At 38.1% G+C, this 19,917-nt stretch overlaps 1 protein-coding gene across 2 annotated transcripts in view; it reads right to left on the bottom strand.

The window, feature by feature from the left end:
• il16 (interleukin 16) overlaps window positions 1-19,917 on the bottom strand; it is a 47,802-nt gene that overhangs the window by 20,551 nt on the left and 7,334 nt on the right. For both annotated transcript variants that reach the window (XM_070970044.1, XM_070970034.1), the window contains exons 4-14: window positions 16,825-16,964; window positions 14,710-14,827; window positions 11,292-11,435; window positions 11,000-11,105; window positions 9,733-9,881; window positions 8,555-8,665; window positions 8,064-8,178; window positions 7,594-7,667; window positions 4,028-4,277; window positions 3,709-3,826; window positions 3,099-3,231 (exon numbers count right to left, since the gene is read on the bottom strand). In XM_070970044.1, the coding sequence (XP_070826145.1) occupies window positions 3,099-3,231; window positions 3,709-3,826; window positions 4,028-4,277; window positions 7,594-7,667; window positions 8,064-8,178; window positions 8,555-8,665; window positions 9,733-9,881; window positions 11,000-11,105; window positions 11,292-11,435; window positions 14,710-14,827; window positions 16,825-16,964 (1,458 nt within the window). The remainder of the gene's footprint in view (window positions 1-3,098; window positions 3,232-3,708; window positions 3,827-4,027; window positions 4,278-7,593; window positions 7,668-8,063; window positions 8,179-8,554; window positions 8,666-9,732; window positions 9,882-10,999; window positions 11,106-11,291; window positions 11,436-14,709; window positions 14,828-16,824; window positions 16,965-19,917) is intronic.

Genomic DNA, 19,917 nt, shown 5'->3' with positions numbered 1-19,917 from the left:
AATACTATTTTTAGTTTTTAAGTTCCAGTTCCTTGAATAACTGGTTGATATTGTCAATTTACATCTGAATACACCAAATAAAGGAGTTGTAGAATCTGGTGTACATTTTATTTGTAATGAAGTTTCCAACCCCACTTTAATTGAAACACTGAAAATCTTTAGATGTATCTATTCTGTATTTCCTAAGTATGTTTTCAGTTGAGGATATTTCACAGTAACCTTTAACATGATATTTTTAGTCAGTACAGCAGTTATAATATTAAATGTATTACATTAAAACTGGACTTTTACAAAACTGAATCATTAAATATTGCAGCTTGTACTTTTGCAGGTTTTTAACGTTATTTGACATATTTAAACATTCAATCTAAACACAAAGACTGCAAGTTACAGATGATTTTAATCTCTTTTTATGCAGTTTACAATCTTGAGCATGTGTTAACGCACTTAATTGAAAGTGTTAGATTGTAATAATTTAGGAAAAATCTGTAGAATAACGGTATTTTTCTGCAGAAACTTCAATGAAAGTTTAATTTTATTTGAATCAGATGTATTGTTTTCAATATTTGACTTTAATTTTAGGGTTCTTGTTTGGCAGCCATAGCTGCCAGTCATTTGACCTTTTTTTTTTAACAGATTTTTTTCTGACAGTGTACACAATTACACATATGCATAGACATGTCTCTGGGGCCCAGTGTTAGGACTCTGCTATAATTTCTGTTGCAGCAGTAGGTTTCTAATTGTTTCTAAGTAGGTTTCTCAGTATGTTTTTCTAATAGCTTTATATCCTAATGGGACCAGTTTTCTAATTGTTTTAGCTCCTAATGGAACCAGTAGCTTTCTAATGGTTTTGCATCCTAATGGGACCAGTAGGTTCCTAATGGTTTCTTCTAATGGTTCCTAATGGGGTTCCCATTAGACCATTAGAAAACTAATGTTTTTTTTAATGGTATTCTACTGGATTTTTCAGCAGGGCAGGACCCTGTCTTATTGTTTTGTTGACATTGCTGCTACAGATAGTTACACAGGGAGGTGTGTTGCAGGGACACAGCAGAAGTTCATGACCCACCAGACCTCGGAGGAGCTCCTCTCTCACTGCACTACGCTTCTTGCCTGCATTTCTGCAGAAATTTAAATTCACTGCATGGGACGAAATTTTGCTAAACATAGGATCCCATGATGGACCAGCATAACCAGCATAACCAGCACGGGATGTTGGTCACCAGCATCAAAACACAACATATGCTGGTATTGCTGGTTATACTGGTCATACCCCATGCTGGTTTTGCTGGTGGCTAGCTTTGCTGGTCTATGCTGGTTTTTCTAGCAGGGATTAGAGAGCAAATTCAAGACTGACTTGACTTCTCATCTAGCACCATTGTCACAGGTTAAGCATTTCATTTGTCCAATACTTTTATTTATGACCAGTAACCTGCAAACAAATGACGTCGCCATCAGTCTCAGCTGTACTTTATTTTTAGTGTTTAGTGTGAGTTAGTAAGTGTTAGCATGCTAACATGCTAAACTATAAATTGAACATGGTAAACATTAACCCTGCTAAACAACTGTATGTCAGCATGGTCATTGTGGGGGTGTCAGCATGCTGATGTTAGCGTTTAGTTTGAGGTAGCACTGTACAGCCTCACAGAGCCACTGGCCACTCGCTTTTATTTATCCTGCAAAGTTCTGTATTCCAACCAAAAACCTCCATTAATGGCCACTGAACAACACCACTAGTGTCAATAGGTGTTACATAACTTCCTCAAGGGCTTCATCTCAGCCAATTACTGACTGTTGTTAAGGTCCTAACAATTCATTGCAGTGTTTCCCCTAGAATTTTTTTCAGACCTGGTGGCACCCACCGGAAAAACCCTAAACGGAGAGACGCATGGGATGGTGTATTGGCGCAGTTGGATTAAATCAGGTGGCACAGCAAGCAGTCTGCAATTCTGCAATTATTATATTTGCATTCAAATTTTTGTTCACCCAGACTGTATTCAAGATCACAAGGAGAGGGTGACTTAATAAGAAGCATTTATTGCATACAAATGGAACATGCTTGATTACACATTGGCACTTCAACCACACAGTGTGCATTGTTCTGTGCTGCACTTGAGTTTTCTCGGTTTAGAGAAGAACTTCACCAAGGCTTTGTGGTAGGAGAATTTCCTACACATAATTGAGATTCTATCAGTTATAAATAATTTAAACATTTAACAAACATTAAACATAGAAGTTTTTTATTCATTTTATTATAACAGAGTTACATACATTTGACAATGCCTGGGGAAAAATGACCCCTCAGTGGTTCTAGTGGAAAACTAGCCTATTGTCTGTGTCATTTTCATCATTATTGCTTACCAAAAAAAAAGCTCAATCAGAACAAAAATATAAGCTAAACAACAAATTGGAAACTTATCATGGGGAGTGTGGTACAACCAAGGGCTGTATTTATGGTTATTAAGCCATTCAGGATCCCAGCCAGATGTTCTGTGTTTAGCTGTATTATTTTTTATTTATTTATTTATTTTTGGACTGGGTTACCAGTCGGACCGGGCCCGCGGTCACCCGGGCTCTCAGCAGTGGTACTTGTATCGTTACTAGGCAACGAAGCAGGTTGACTCATGTTGCGCTGCACAGAGGCGCTCCTAAATGTAAATGATTATTGATTTATGAATGAATGAATAGGTGGCTTATTTTTGGCATATTGATTTTTTTTTTTGGCCTGGCGGGTGGTCTCCCTGGCCTGTGCAATGGTAGGGGAAACACTGCATTGAGTACTCATTTTTCATCCCTGCTTATTCCTCCCTTTTGATAAGCAAGGGGGTGAGAATGAGAACTATTCCAGCATGTACTGGGAGGATGTCCCAGAAACACACACACATTTATACACAGCAAGTTAGAGCCTCAGGTCCAACCTGTTGGAGTTTGGACTAAGCAGAACAGCAAATTGAAAGCTGAAGGGAGTCCATGCCAGCAGCACAGGGACCCCGAGGTGAACTCATGAGGCAACGTTAACATTGAGCCAGTAGAGGCTTTGCCCTGTAAGCCTGTAAATCTGCACTGGTTGAAGTAAATAAAGTTGAGGCGTTGCATACTTTGGGGTCTGGGTGTCGACTGATGATGATGTGGACTGGACCTGGTGTGCACTGGCTCAGGACTGTGTAGACGTCATTCAGCGCCATGTTGTAAACCACAGTGTCGTTGATCTCCATGATCTCATCCCCACAGCTAAAGGTAGCGAGAGTTCAGGAAAAGGTGTTGGACAGAGAGAAAAAAAACATAGAGAAGACAAACATAAGTGTGCAGAAGAGCTTGCATAGTGTTACACTCAGGACCAAAGACATGGTAGAATAAAATATTGTATTTTATTGTTGGGCACAAAAGATTTGACACATATACTGTTTAAATTATATATAAAAATAAACTCTGTTGTAACTGGGTCAGCTGTGTAACATACATATACCACAGGAGTTTTGAAATACATTAAGGAGAAAGGCTGTGTATAGGAAGTGCTTTAATTAGTGAACATAGTATTGATGGTCACATACAGAACTCTGCTTTTAACCTCACATCATATTACAAGCTGCATCGAACAGTATCTGTCTTTAGCAACTCACTCAGTTACACTCCTTCACATAAACTTTGTCTCATTTCTTTTTGTGACAGTAAGTTTTCAAAGTCTTTCTAACCAGGATTCCTCCTTACCGGAGTCTTCCATCCATGTGTGCTACCGATCCAGGAGAAAGGGTGTGGATGTAGATCCCAGGGCATCCATCACTCGATGGAACACAACACAGTCCAATACCCAGACCAACACCAGCCTCTGAGGAATGACACACACATACAAAACCTTTATTACTTTATACTGTGATCTGTTATGATATAGCATTAAAGGTGGCCACTTTACTTCAAAAAGATTGAGCATTTATAATAAAATAAAGGACACAAGAGCCATTTTTGGTATTTTAAATGATAAAATATCAAAAAAGTAACTTTAGTGTCAGTACTGTTCCTTGAGGCTGACCTTTCTGCAGGATAATCTCTATCATGATGCGGTCTCTGGGTTTCGCAGGCTGACCCGGGATGCTCAGGGTGTTACTGCAGCTGTTGTTCAGGTAGTTGTAGTCTCCCATGTCAACACTGACCCTGGCCATGCCTGTTGTGGAGCTGAGGGAACGCGACCTGCACAGCTGAGCTACTTGGGCCTGACCACACAGAGCTCCCACACGCAGGCTGGTCCTCACCACCAGAGTCAGCAGACCCTTCTTGATTTGCTGCACAGAGAAAACAACATTTCATAATTCAAAAAAACTCAACTAAACTAAAACTCTTGTTTAAGATGTAACCGGGATGGATTAACTCTACCATGAGCAAAAATGAGCTCTGGTCTTCTGCTGACAACCTAGTTTCACCAACTCTCTGCACATTGTGTATGATTAGTAATTAGTAATGACACTTTTGTTTATGGTAACTTGATAAAGCTCACATTTATTTAGGAATATGCACCACATAAACACAAGCTGCACTAATCATAAAGGCTTTAAAACTAGATTTCAACTCAACAAGACGAGGCCTCATGATTATGTGATAATCAAGCGTCACCTTTAAGACACTGTCATTTCGGTTTATGTTGTGTGTTCCGTGGTGCACACAGTGTTACCAAACAAATTTGCAACGAATTATATTAGCACAAAGATCCCACGGTTGGGGCCCTGGGCGGTTGCCCACTATGCTCGGTAGATAATCCATCCTTGCATGGAACACTGGTGAACAGAGCTTGCTCAGTGAATAAGAATAAATTAACTTAAAAAGGCATGTTACTTACTGAATGGGTCACACAAGGCCATAAAACCACTCAGCCTCTTACAAATACTGCGCACAATAAATGAAAGACCTCTACACTGAAAACAGATAGATCATTTTGCCACAAAACTTGTCATTTTTGGTATGTGTGTATTTACAACACCAAGCCCAAAAAAGTGTTAGGTTTCTTTTGAAAACATTCACCGAGCTAGCTTCACTGATATCTGTAGGCTGTGTGTTCTAGAGCTGAGGTTGCATCCCTGATTTTCTTTCGCCTGTTGCAGGAAACTTCCAATGAACCAGCAGCAGATGGTCACAGTGTTCTTGAAGGCAAAAAATATATAGATCTTGGTCCTTTTCCATTAAGGGCTTTGTATACAAGGAAGAGGACCTTCAAATCAATCCTGAATGTTACAGGAAGCCAGTGCAGAGCAGCTAAAACTGGACTAATGTGCTTTCTCCTCTTGGTTCTGGTTAATAGACGAGCTGCAGAGTTTTGAAAGAGCTGAAGTCTCTCAGAGAGTGAATGAATAATACTATATACTGTATCTTATCTTATCTTATCTTATCTTATCTTATCTTATCTTATCTTATCTTATCTTATCTTATCTTATCTTATCTTGTCTTGTCTTGTCTTGAGACAATATTTGAATCTTTTTAAGCCGTGCAATTCTCTCAGTCAGTGGCTCACAGTCAGTTGTCACCATGTTGTCTCTGTCCTGATCCGGTTACAGACACGACAAGAAGGTTTGTGCTGCCCAGAGGTCACACTCATCAAGCACTGAAGAAGTCATAAAAGTGATAAAAAATATGGTGGTAGCCATCTGTTTCTTTCATTAATTTAAGTCCCTGTGATTTCTAAGTATTAGGGTTTGTCTTTTCAAAACTTCAAAAACAAAGCAAAAAAGAAAGAAAGAAAGAAAGAAAGAAAGAAAGAAAGAAAGAAAGAAAGAAAGAAAGAAAGAAAGAAAGAAAGAAAGAAAGAAATCTGCAAACGAATGTAAGCAAAGCACAGAGCAAGCAGGAAAAGTGTCTGCTCTGTAAGAGAGCAGGAAGTGATGTTTATTCAACCATCACATTTCAGCACAGAGCAATCATCAGGGCAAAATGGGCAAAAGCACGGCCATATATAGATACAAGATGGCTGAATGTTTGTCAATAATCCAGTTGACAAGGCGCCTCTAAAGGATGATACACTTCCAAAAGAGAAACTTCACGGTGAGTAAAGCAGCGCACACGTTACATAAACATTTGATTTAAGAAAGTGGAGAAGCTTTTATGGATTGGAGAAGTTTAATTGCAGTGGATGCTGAATCCCTTAATTGCACAACTTTTAATCTCATTATACTTATTCACATACTGAATATATGAAAGTCACCCGTTTCATTTTATTTATTTCCTTTGAATTGTATATGTTTGTTTGTCTGTCCTGTACATGCACACATGCATATAGTTGAGTAGATATGTTGGGGTGGAAGAGGTATTAAGATGCTTTACTTGAGGAGAAAATAGTCATACCCCAGAGTAAAAATGCCATTTAACAAGTAAAAATACTGCATTCAAAATATTACACGTGCAAACTGTTCTCATGAGTATAATGAGAAAACTACTTAAAGGACGCTACAACAGGTCCTTCATCCAACCTCTGTCAGACTGTTTAACTCCAGCATCATGTAATGTAGCACTGTGCTGATGTTTCCCATTTCAACATCACAAACATACTGTTTTGGGTTTTTTTTCACTATGGTTATTTATGCTGAAATATGCTCACATCCATTACATCTTGTGCAATTTGTATTGTCGTATATTTTTTTATACTGTGCAATAGAACAAACACTGTATTCATTATCAATTGTGCAATGTTTTTTTATGCAACAGTTTTTTCTCATGTGCAATTCAACATATGTCCTTGGCAGAACAGTATTATCACCTTAGAATGTGTACATAGTGTACATACACATGGTTGATTTTTATTTTTCATTCTGTATCCTTTTTATCCTGATCTTTGTGTGCCACTGCTTTTGCCTGTCTTTTTATACTTTGCTGTGACAACTTAATTTCCCCGGCATGGGATTAATTAAGTTTTATCTTATCTCATCTTAAAGCAAATGCCGACTTATACTCTTATTTAATCAGTAGCAATGCATCATGTCTTAAAAACGTATCATATCATTTGTATGCATGCTCTTACAGACCCTGCACACCTATAATCACCCACACAGGTCTTTCACTTATGCAGCCTAATGAGTGCTGTGCTTGATTTCCCTCACACTTACCCAGTTATCATTCTTAGCACATAGCAGTCTGATCAGACAGGGTGAGTGGAAACACGTGTTTAGACACGAGTCTAAAATCTTCAATGTAACTAAAGCTGTCAAATAAATGTAGGCAAGAGTTCAATGTATTAAACCTAAGTCCAGTATTTGGGTAACTGTAGTTAGTTACTTTTCACCAATGTGAAATATGTGATATATCGACCCTGTCTTAAAATATTCCATTTACATCATACAAAATTGTTTTCTCAATCACTTTGTGCTGACAAACCTAATTTCTGCCTGCACTGTAATCAGAAGCAGCTTGAGTGAATGACTGGCATCTGGTTTGTGGTTGTGTTTGGGCAACAAAAGCATTTTGGTTAAGGTTAGGAAGAGATTGTAGTTTTGGTTAAATGTTGATAGGCAGCTCTCACTTGACTTGCCAGACGCATTATCAAACAACATTTCTTCATTGTGTTAACAGAAAATTGACTCCTGACCTGACTTGTTGTCAGGGTCATAATTGCCTTACTTTGAACTTGTGCAGGGCTTCATCGTGAGTCAGACCATGTAGTGACTCTCCATTCAGTTCCAGGATCTCATCACCTACACAGACATCAGCAACAGAAGATCTGAGAGCATTGAAGTGTTACACAGGTGTGTTGTGTTACACATCGTGTGTAATATTTTGCTTTCATCTCTTACTTTTCAACTGACGGAGTTTAAACTTCAACTAATAATCCAAGTGCCTTCATCACATGCACTCTTCACACACTTACAACTCAAATGCAATTTTCAACTGCTGTAATCTTAAATCAGACTTCAAAAGTGTGTCAAATGACCAGTTGGAGAGCCACAGCAGAATGAAAAGCCTTTGTGAACTAGGTGCCTCACGGTGATTAATAACAGAGAGTAGCAGGATGGAAGTTATGGAGAAAAGACATGAATCATCTCACACTATATTTTGTGTATGAGTTTCATGTACAGTATGTTGTCACTCACCCTCCTGTAGCCTTCCATCAGCAGCTGCTGCCCCTCCAGGGAAAATGGTCTTGACATAGATCCCCATTGGTCCGTACATGCTGTCCCTCCCTCCCACTATACTAAAGCCCAGACCCTGAGAACAGCAGCAGAATTCATATTAATAACATCAGCAGTGATCTTTAAACAACACTATAATCACTAGCATAGTTTTTAACATAAGCATAATTAAATGGTACATTTTGGCATTTAACTTAGATAAGAGAAGTTAATTAAGACCTAAACTGGTTGAGTGCCATGTCCACTGTCAACTACTAAAAGGAAAACACAAGTACGTGTAGAAACAGTGGTGCAAAAAACAGTTAAGCAACATAATTCATTTATTGTACAACAGTTATTATAGTCTACTGACGACAGTGGTGACTGAACTGCAGCAGGTACAGATCTGTGACAACGTTTACAATCTGATAATAGAGAGAACTAATCATTTTTCTTGGTGGGGGTGTTCTCACCTTGCCATGGCCCTTCATCAGAACAATATTACAGATGATGAAGGCTTGCACGTTGCTGCAGGAGTGTACAAGCTGGGCAGAGCTGAGAGAGCGGGAGGGACGGTGCACAGGCTGGAGAGGAGCGGCATGTAACACACACACACACACACACACACACACACACACACACACACACACACACACACACACACACACACACACACACACACACACACACAAAGCAGGGAATTACATCATAATGTAATTCTTCCCTTTACTATAAGTAAGCAATAACATTTTGTTGCTGACATGATCAAACTACTAGCATCAATATTAAGTCTGAATTTTAAAAGCTTCTATCAGATTTACTTGTTTAAATATCTGTTAAAATGCCAATACAGCAATAGTCACACTGCTGACCAGTCCTGGGTATTATTTCATATCTTTGGTCAATAATTTGTTTTCTTTACATTTACATTTTAAAAAAAAGTCAAACTGTCCTGCTGGGAGATAGCCAGATCATGATCTTCTTCACTCAGTGATTGTTAAGAATGCACTGTTTTTCCAGCTATATGGGTCATCTGTTTATTGTTAGGATGAAACTTCTAGTGGCCCTAGAAAATATGACATGAGGAAGGGACGACATCAGGTGACGCAGTATAAAGAGCAAGAAAGTCTGAATATGCAGGAGGTGGAGTGGATGGATGGGCCAAACAAATGAACAACCGTGCATGTTCTGTGTGACACTGAAAGACAGTGCTGACTTATTTTAACCTATGGAACGTACGTGACAGTGCCATTTTTAACGCAAACCATGATCTTTTCCTAAACCTAGTAGTTTTGGTGCCTAAACCTAAGCAAACTGTAACCCCATTAACTGCGCAATGATGAAGGTCCGGTACGCCCACTGCTGGTACTCTCCAATCATCAGATGATGTTGTTTTAGGAGTCATTGACTATAGACATATTCGGTCATTTAGGTTCACGGATATGTTGCATTTTTCAGTTCAGAGACTGAAGCTTTTCTTTGTGTTTTACTTGACACTGTAAAAGTCACAGAATTTCTTCAAAGTAGATTCTGACCAATAAACCCTCTTTGAGACAAGACCTCAAGATGAGAAGATAAGGCGGGATCCACCTCATGGACCTATTCATGTCATTTGTTGTGTTCCATTTAGAATGTCAGATAAATTAAATACCTGTATAGCTGCATGAGGAAACTCCAGCTGCTGGGACAGAGACTTCCTGTTTCCATATAAACCACCATTCCCATGAGGATGACTTGCATACAGCTCTGGGGTCTTCATGATGATGCTGTCCAGGTCCCCGATCCAATAAGGATGAACGCCTGGTTACACACACAGTATCAACAGAAAATGAATGTCAGGTTAAAATGAATCTGCCTTAAAATTATAAGACAGAAATAGACCCAGAACCCGCATTTAAACAGTCCATTGTAAAGCGCATGAAATCAGTTTTAATGAACTTCAGTGAGAGGCCAACAACATAGAAACAGCTACCAAACATTTAGCACTTTACTCCAAATGTTCAGTTCATGTTGAGAATGCCACATCAGTGTGTTCACTCAGAACAGCGCTAAATTTTACATCATCACACTGAAAAGGCTTTTCCTTTAGTTCAGGATATCAATATGTATAATTTCCCCACATTATCCCACACTGCTCACTATCTGTCTCAGCCTCTGCCCTCTGGAACGTGCCACAGATCCTTGTCCACCACACCATCCATTTCAGGTGCAAAAAAGCAGAAAGGACCCAGACTTCTGCCTCCCAGTTTTAATCCTCTTTCACTGTCATGGATGCAGCTCTTCGCTGTACACCGAGCAATACTGTGACTATCATTTTTGATCAGTTCGATATATTATGTCTGCCCAAACGTTATGCTGCTGACATGGTGTGCTGAATGTGTTTGTCCATGCTGTACTGATAACAAATTCATTAAAAATGAAAGGATGTATTGGATTGAATTAAAACATACAGAAGCTTGTATTATCTGAATCACTGTGACTATATGTCTTGAACAGCTGTCATGTTTTTGTCACTCCAGATACACAGCACCATTTACAATCTGCTGAGTTAAATCTCACTCCAGTGGAACTGTAAGCGCAGCACTTCTCACAATTAGGACCACATTTCCCAGAAGCGGCTTGGCTTCCCAGTGCTAAAAGGGTATTACTCCCTGGCCTCACACCTCCCTAAAGACAAAAAAACATACTAGAAACAATTTTCCCATCATCCTCCTGTCTTTCATCATCTGTCACCCTCTAAAAGCTTCTGCTGTGCCTCTGGACAGAACAGCAGCCTCCTCCTGTTTGTGCAGCTTTCTGCCTAAATGTGACTCATTCAGGCTGTACATGCAAGTGAAATGCAGTAAAACTAATGCCTCTCACTCATGTTGGTGGATGATAGATATGTTCTAACTGAGTGAAAAGTGTATGATACACACTAGTTGAGCTGGAGCGTGTCCTGTTGTTGGCCACCTGTCCTGTTGGGCTGTGCTCACTTTTCTCCATTTCCCAGCATCTCTCCTCATTCACCTCTGGGATGGGTAACTACTCACACACACACACACACACACACACACACACACACACACACACACACACACACACACAAAATGGGAAACAGAAAGAAATCTTTGTGGACAGTATGGGCAGCTTAGAAAACAATGTAAATGATGACAAAATTATAAATCTAATAGTGGGTGAGATTTCTCTTTTGGTAAGAGATTAGTTTACCTTGAGGTGGTTGTTATTGCCTAAAAGTTCTTCGTCTGTGTATCCAGGCAATGATGGATGTTCAGAAGGGGAAATGAGAGCCGGATGCTGGGGGCTTGTAGTCATGCTATGCGAACAGAGAGTGTCTTCACAAGTGGAAATGTCCTGAAGTACACAACACACCAACAAAGGCAGTTCAACTGTGGCACAACAATGGCAGAAGGTAACTGTAAAGTTCACTGGAGGCTTACTTCATATATTGGTTCACATGATCATTTCTGTACTAATTCTGACTGCGCAGTACAAAGTAATACATTACACTAATCTTTGTACTTTGTAATGGATTACTTTGTCTATTGTAGCTCTAAACTGCATATCAGGACATTTAACTGCACTGAGCAGTTAGCATTACATGCATTAAACATACTGTGGTACTAGATCAAAGTCTAGAACAGAATAGTGGAGAATAACAGTTTAATAACAGAGAATAACAGAGACCCAATAATTCCCTCATGAGCAAGCACTTGGCGACGGCGGCGAGGAAAAAGAGAGACAGAGAGAGGGACAGACAGACATGCAGTCACAGTAACAGTCACAGTAGTCACAGTAGCAGTGACAGTGGATGTAATAACAGTAGCATAGCATGGATCAGATTCATATTTGTCATTTATCCATTTTAAAGAGACATTTTGAAACCCTTGAAAGAGGAAACACATCAAACACAAATGAAAAGTTTGATAAGCAGTGAAACACGGCAGTTCAACACCAGCAGGGCTTCTGCTCCTACAGACCAGCTGTAGTTGGTCTGTATGACCAGTAGCTTACTGTATGATGGTTAATATTAGCAAGCTATATATATATATATATATATATATATATATATATATATATATATATATATATATATATATATATTTTTTTTTTTTTTTTTTTTTTTTTTTTTTTTTTTCAAAGTATGGCCCTGCTCAATTATGACCCAGCCCAAGAATCCTGTCATACTGTAAGTGTCTATAGTGACTATCTGACATTAACAAATGGGCAATTAATCCTTACTTAGAGTTTCAGAGAGCAGGGAGAGTGTATTTTTTAGGTTTTGCACTGGCTTTGGAGAAAAAAAAAACCCATTATTATTATATATAATATCGTGCTCTATCTATTTTACCTGAGACATGAAAGACATAACAGCTAAGATCATTTGAACATATTTTAAGAAAACTGAAAATAGGAAGAGCATTTTGGGAACTTTGGGGTTTATTATACAAAGAAAATGACATTAGCTAGCATTTCACAAACAACACAAAAAGTTTTGTCAATTTTAAACTAGTCTTTGTATTCAAAGCAGTGGGAATGCAGGCAGATCTTTTGACAGTGTCAAGGTCCCCCTTCAACTCACTACTGTCACAACTGCCCCATAAAATATGACATGCACAGTTTCACAGTTTCAAGATTCCCTAAAACCACCAGCTGGTGGATCTAAGCTTTATTTCAATAGAGGAACCGCTTCAATGGTCAAAGAATTGTGACATCTTTACATTAGTATAATATTTTTACATAATTTGATTTCTGTTAATTTTGGGTCACATTAGGAAAGGTCATCCAATTTCAGGCTAAAAGAATGGCATTTAGGGTGTTTTTACTGATGTCAAATGTCAAAAGGGTTAAATTTGACCCAAACAGTATGTAATGGTTCAGTCAATTCCCTGACTAAAGCTTCATATATCTACAGCAACATGATTTATATATCTGCTGGATCATTATGAACTGGTCGTTTGGAGCACATTGCTGAAGGGAGCCATTATGAAAAAAAATCAACAGACAGTGTTGAAAACAGAATCAGCTGAGCCCAGACGTCACATGTTCGACATTCTTTCCTACTGCTCTTTTTCTCCATTTCTGCTTCATTCTGCTGTTCAGGTTTCCACAGCCTCTTAAAAGAGACTCAAATAGACTTGGCAGGATGACAACATGTTACGCTGCCCAGCAGGAAAGCCACCACGGCAACCAAAACCTAAAACCTGAAAAAAGCCACATAGACTGCCCCTGTGGCTGCTGAGGAGCAGTGGAAACACACCATGCCCAGTTCAGTACTGACAGCTGTGTTCCAAATGACACATGCATACACTCAGCTACTCTGCTTACTCCTGTTGATGCAGTTCCTTGTCTAATGGTAATACTGACTAAAAATAATTAAAGCTATAATCTCACAACACATTTTTAAGATTTTACCTGGGACTTCATGTAATGTAAATGACACACCATTTCCCTGAATCTCCATAACAAGCTGAGGAGATTCCTAAACTGTGCTTTGTTCATGATGTCAGAATGTATCAAATTCCTTGACTCTTCCTGTCTGGAATACACGTTTTCTAGACTTCATGTTATTCCAGAAATTCCATGAGCACTCTGAAGCGTACTAGTTATCTACAGTAAACTTTGCTGGGTTTTCTTCTTTTCACATTGCTCTTTTTTTGTTAACCAAATTCAAATTCTTTAAATGCCTGTGTGTGTGTTACCATTTCAGACTGGATTCCAAACAGCCTTGTGTTTCAGTGTGTGTGGGAAGACTGGGAATGTTGCAGCATGAGAAATGCCATGCCCACACAGAAAGAGTTAGTGTCGAGAGGGGACTTGGAGTGACTGGACTATCATTTTTGACTCTTCAACAGCCCATGGACACACGCAGGCCATGTATCTGATCATTATTGGTTTTATTTAGTTGTTTATCTATATATCTACATTGACTTCAAATATCAGTGAGTGCATCACATTGATGAGTACTCAGGATGCTGAAACCTATTCATGCCTTTATTGCATCTTTCTAGAGTACTGTGATTATGTGACTGAATAACTTTTTTAAATTCTCTTCACCTCCCGTCTCTAGATCAATGATCTGCTCGCATCACTGTGGTTGCAGACTTTTTACACTTTTAGAATTCACAGAAGGGAAGGATTCTTCTTAACAACCACAAGGTCCTGCATGGCATAGCCCAAGATAAGTCAATTAGTGACCTTATAAAGCCTTATTTCTTTATCATTTGTAAGATTGCTCATGATACAATTTATTGATAAGAATAGAGCAAGCAAACATGTGCCCAAAATTTTTGTAAAATCAAGTGCAGGATATGAGGTTATAGCTGTTGCACTAGTGACATAATGACATTCAAGGTACATTAAGCATTATGCAAGACATTTACAGTATACACACATGCAGTATACAAACATGCATCTATTTGCACCAACAGGTAAAGCCATATTTGCACAAATTACTGCATCAACAGATTAACTGCCATTGTAGAAATTATTTATCTTGCGTAATGTTTTAATTACCAAAGTGTTTGGCTTTATTGGACTGATGACAATAGGATAGAGTTTTCGTAGTAAATTAGAGAAAAGCAGGAGAAACTTCACAGAGTTCATTTCATGCGCCAGCTGTCATTACCTCATTATAGGCTTTAATGTGAATGCTCCGTGTACCCTCGCCTGCCATCCAAGCACTGCCATTTAGAAACTGTCCGTTAAAGGGTGCCAGCTTGTCTGGGCTCAGGAAGCTGCAGCCTCTGAAGAATGAACACACAGAAACACCTGAAAAGCATGTCCAAAAATTTCAAGCACAAAACTTACATAACTCATTCAAATAAACATATTACAAGAGTTAAACTGATATGCCAAAAGTCTGCCGAATGTCAATATATTTTGCATTTTACACTGATTAGTAGCATATTGAAAGCCTTTTCACTGAGTCAGCAGATGAAAGGTTTTCTGTGTTGATTTTGACCACTAATACTGCTTTGTTTTAATGAATGGTTGTATTCACTATATGACACACATTCCTGCCATGAGTTTCATGTCTCGGATCACCAATGGTGGCAGTAATATGCAATGAAACACAGCAATGCACCAACAAAAGCAGTGAAGAAGAAAACTGCAATGGATTTAGGACATGAACAAATATTTTTCAAAAATGGACTGGAAAACATTTTACGAGGAAAGAAATGCAACACATTTATTAGCTCAGTGACACACACAACGCGTTTTGGTGAAAGTAAAGTATTATTTTACTTTGTTTACAAGTATTTAGCTCATGTTTTTTTCTCTTTATTTTTTAAATCCCAGACATGAGTGAGTTGCTTCCTGTTTCTATATTTTCTAAATCCAGGACACTGTGTTATTTAATATATTTAAAGTCATGATGAATATCAGCTAGCCAAACTCAATCTGAACCTCAGTATTTTTGCAAAGGTACTTTGTGATCCTCAATGAGCTGTGTGATTCTCCAAAAAAAGAAAAAAGATCCAGATTAGGGCAGGACATTATGCTTCTCTAATTCAATACTATGACGATACTTAGGTGCTGATTCAATGTGTACTATGATTAACTACTGTGATTCTACAGGTATTGCAATTTAATATTATAATTTATTGTGATTTTTGATTTTTATTTGTTTTTGAACACTAGATTATGAGAAAAAGTTGACTCATACACTGCTAGAGGCTATATATCATGAGTCATGTGTCCAAAAACAAAGCACATCACATGCCAGTCTTTTTGAGTATTATTTCAGCAGCAAAATAAAATACTTTTTGTTTTTCACGCTTAGCTGCTCATCATAAGAAAATAAGTAAAGCAAGATGTTGGGCCAAAATGAATACAGCCCCTGAAAATGTGAAACTTTAGATTAACATCCTTAACGTATGAAATTGAACTTGAAACCTGTCCTTTCAAAAGCCTGAACTTCAGTAGACATAAAAGTGGTCAATAAATTGTACAATAGAATGAATGTAGCAGACTAAGTTAGCAATGTGAAGTCAGCAGCTACTGGTTCATTTCCACAGATCACAAGAAATATATACCTGTAAATATAAACTTGCATATTTTATTTGAAGCATGTGAAGTAAATGGATCATTTGTTGAGATTTTACCACTGTTGTGATGCAAATTTCTGTTTGCGGTTTAATCAAAGAAAGAATCAAGAAGTCGATTTCGAAATCGTAAACCAAAGAATTACGATACTAAAGTGAATAGATTTTTTCACACCTCTAATCCAGATTGGAGTTGAATTACTCCACTAGCTGTCATGCTTTTACCATGGCCATTAACCAGCAAACAGGAGTTAACCTTGGATCAATACACACTTAGAACTTAACTGCTTTGAATGTTCTTTGCAGCCAAGCAACCAATGAATCCATGACCATAACCAAGTCCTCAGGTTTCATGAATGTGTCATCATAACTTGATCAGTGTACCAGGTTAGACATGCTGCAGAAATCATTCATCTCAATATGCAACCACTTGATTAGTCTGTCTCCAGCTGACGTTAAGGGAAAACAGTTGTATTAATATGCAGTTTTCCTGATCCACATAAAATATCCAAATACAGATGTAGTTGAAGTGGGTTCAATGTCAGACATCAGCATAATGATGATAAGTTCTGACGGAACGTTTTTCTTTAGCTGTACTACATTCTAATTTAATCTGATATGAAGAGTGTATTTTTGTATACCTACCTAAGTGCAGCTTTTCAACATCACTTAGAGTTGTGGTACTGTTTCATTACCTGTGTTGGTTCCCTCCATTCCTCACTGGCTCTACATTATTGTCTTTGTCCTCTGTCTGGACGCTGTTATCAGCCATTTGTGGTCCACACACCTCCTCAGTGGGCTTTGTGGCTACACACATTTTCCAGATACTACTCTCCTATAAACACATACACATACATACACACAGTGAACACATATAAGGGAACCTCTGTACTAGGTGGTAGAAAGCAAGCTTTATGAGCATATCACCATCTGGTTAAGGGAGGGAACAGCCAAGGAAAAAGAAAACAGCAGTAAGGTTTTATAAGTGCATGAACTGGGTCCCAGTGTTTGGAGGTTAAGCTTATGAGGCAAAGTCATTTATGTTTCAATAGCTCTTAAGGGGACAGTATGTGACCAGATTATTAAATAATATTATACAGACAGTATGATTGTGTTCTTTAAATGGGTACTGAGGTGTTTCTTGTGGGTCAATTACTTTAAATATCAATAATTTTCACAAAGGTGAAGGTTCACACGTGAAAAAAGGAAATCAATAATCCAATTGATAGTAAAACAACTATTTGAATGTGTTAATCTTCTCTAATCTTAATATTAACCCCTTTATGACAGCATGACTGTATTCACAAGGACTTCATTCATGAATATCTATTTGACTGTAAAGCATTCACTCTCAACATAAAAGACAAAAGCAATTGGCTGATAGTTTCTGTCTGGTAGGTGACTGATTTATTGTTAAAGGTGACATAAATTAGCCTCAGAGGAAAAACGCTGCTTCATTAAATACCAGTAACTTCTGACTCAGCACAATTAAGTCTTGGTATGTGTTACTGGATACCTTTTAGACAATAACACATAAAAGTATTAGGCACATGGATAGGGACGTGTTGGCCAATCAATCGCTTTGCTCCAAACTGAAACATCTATGAAACTAATGAACAAATTATCATAAAATTTTGATCAGACATTTGTTTTACCCTGAAGATGAACTGTGAAAACTTTGGGGATCCTCCTCCACCATCATCAGGTCAAATTTATAAAATGGCCATTATTTCATTAATACCAAATACCTGGAAAACTAGTGACATTCCCATCACCGTCAGTTGTTCTTTGTGTTTCGTGATAATTAGTAAATGTTAGCATGCTAACATACTAAGCTAATATGGTGACCAAAGATTAGCATGTTAGCTATGTCCTTGTAAGCACTGCTGTCACAGAGCTGTTAATGTGAATGTAGACCCATGTGATTTATTTAAATTAGAAGGCAATCACTTGAATTATTACTCATTCATCATTATCATTTCTATTTTTAGTTCCAGCAACATGCGGACAAATAATTAAAGACAGTCAGAGGTTGCTTGATGAGACAAAAAAGGTCTAATTATTTTTACAAAGTCAATTGCTTTTTACAGACTAAATAACCAAATGTAGCATTTTGCAACTTGTGTTCTATCGGGAAATGTAAAATGCCTCCGTTTTTGCTACTTTATTTAAAAACTGCCACCAATAATAATTTATTAAATATTAACATCCTACAGTAACTGATATGCAGTTAGAGTGCTGCTTCCCACCTGTACAGCAAGTGCTCTTGTTAATAGTTAGAAACCATATGTTATTATGACATTACTCCAATGTGTGTGAAATGACTGTGTTATTTACTTTGACGTAGGCAAAACAATCAAGCAAACAGCCTTCATAAAATAAGAGCATCCTGCGGTCTACATTCAATGACTGGAAACCAGGAGAGTGCTTTCTGAGGCAACACTTGTCTGATGGCACTATTGTTGTCATCTTTGGAATAATTGTTTCCTAACCACTGACAGAAGTGTTAAAAGTCTTACAGCTGTAGATATTAAGTTAACTCCCTCCCACCATTAACTCCTTCTCCATGACCATAACGTAAATATAATAAAAAGTTCTTTGTGTAGCTGGCTGTGAGGGATGTATGGTCTTGGAGTGAGTTTGAATCTGTTTGAGTACATCATATTGGGGTGTACATAACCACAATGATCCTGGTCCCATGTTGCATGTTACCACCTCTCAAAGCGCCATAGTGTCTGATAAAACCATACGGGGGACATGTGGATCATAAGAGACCAGTTCAAAATTACAGGAATTTGCATTAAACATGTAACAATGTGTCGGAAACATAACTAATGATGCTCACTGGTCAAGATGAGCATCATTACTGTCTACCCATATTTGACATCTGTGGAATGAGCTGTAGAAACAGAACAGAACAACAAATCCTGCCTTTGTCTGACTGTTTGACATTCAGGCCAGCTACAGCTCTCCGTCTACCAACACACCGGCACAGGGCATGTGATTATCATTGCATTTACCACAGTTTATGGAGCACAGCGTTAGCACGTTGAAACCATGCTGAGGCTTAGTATATACAAGTAATAAACACTCATTTCTCTGTGTTATGTTGTCAAGATTGAAAATTGTTGATATATTATAAAACATGACATTATTAATGGGTAAGTCATACATCTGACCATCTGGAACCATAAGTTAAATGGCAGATGCTTCAGTCAGTCATTTGACAGGAATGAATCACAATTGTTGGGGTATATTTCCTTTACATGATCTGTATTCTCATTTAAAAGCACAGCCCTCCCTTCCTGTCAGTTCAAAGCAGAAACTTTCTCTGCTACAGTCACGTACTGGTTAAAACTTGACAAGAACTGTAATCATAACACCACCATTAGTCATCATTAGCCATTATTTGTCTACTTGAGCTCATGTTTCTTTTTTTCTATTTGCTTTTGTGTTTCCTTGTGTGATGTCATAGATGGTTGTTGTTGTTTTTGGTTATTATAAACATTCATTTTCAGATTTCAGACTGCTACATGTTACTTTAATAGTTAATAGTTCAATAGTTTGAACTATCAATATCCATCAAGGGACTGGTATTGGAAAATAGCCTTGGCTGTATTCATGTGTGCAGTTAACTGACACTGCTTCTGCAACTGTCAGTGTTTTCTGTGCTTGTCCCTCACAAACACACTACTGAACTAAAACTACATTTTAGGGAGCCTGAAGGAGCCATGTGTAGTGAAAAATGTTTGTTCAGCACAAATGGTCATGGTTTTTATTACTGTTAC

Source organism: Chaetodon trifascialis, chromosome 1 (assembly GCF_039877785.1).
Source record: "Chaetodon trifascialis isolate fChaTrf1 chromosome 1, fChaTrf1.hap1, whole genome shotgun sequence".
Classification (NCBI taxonomy): Eukaryota; Metazoa; Chordata; class Actinopteri; order Chaetodontiformes; family Chaetodontidae; genus Chaetodon; species Chaetodon trifascialis.
This window is presented reverse-complemented; position numbering and strand designations above follow the sequence as displayed.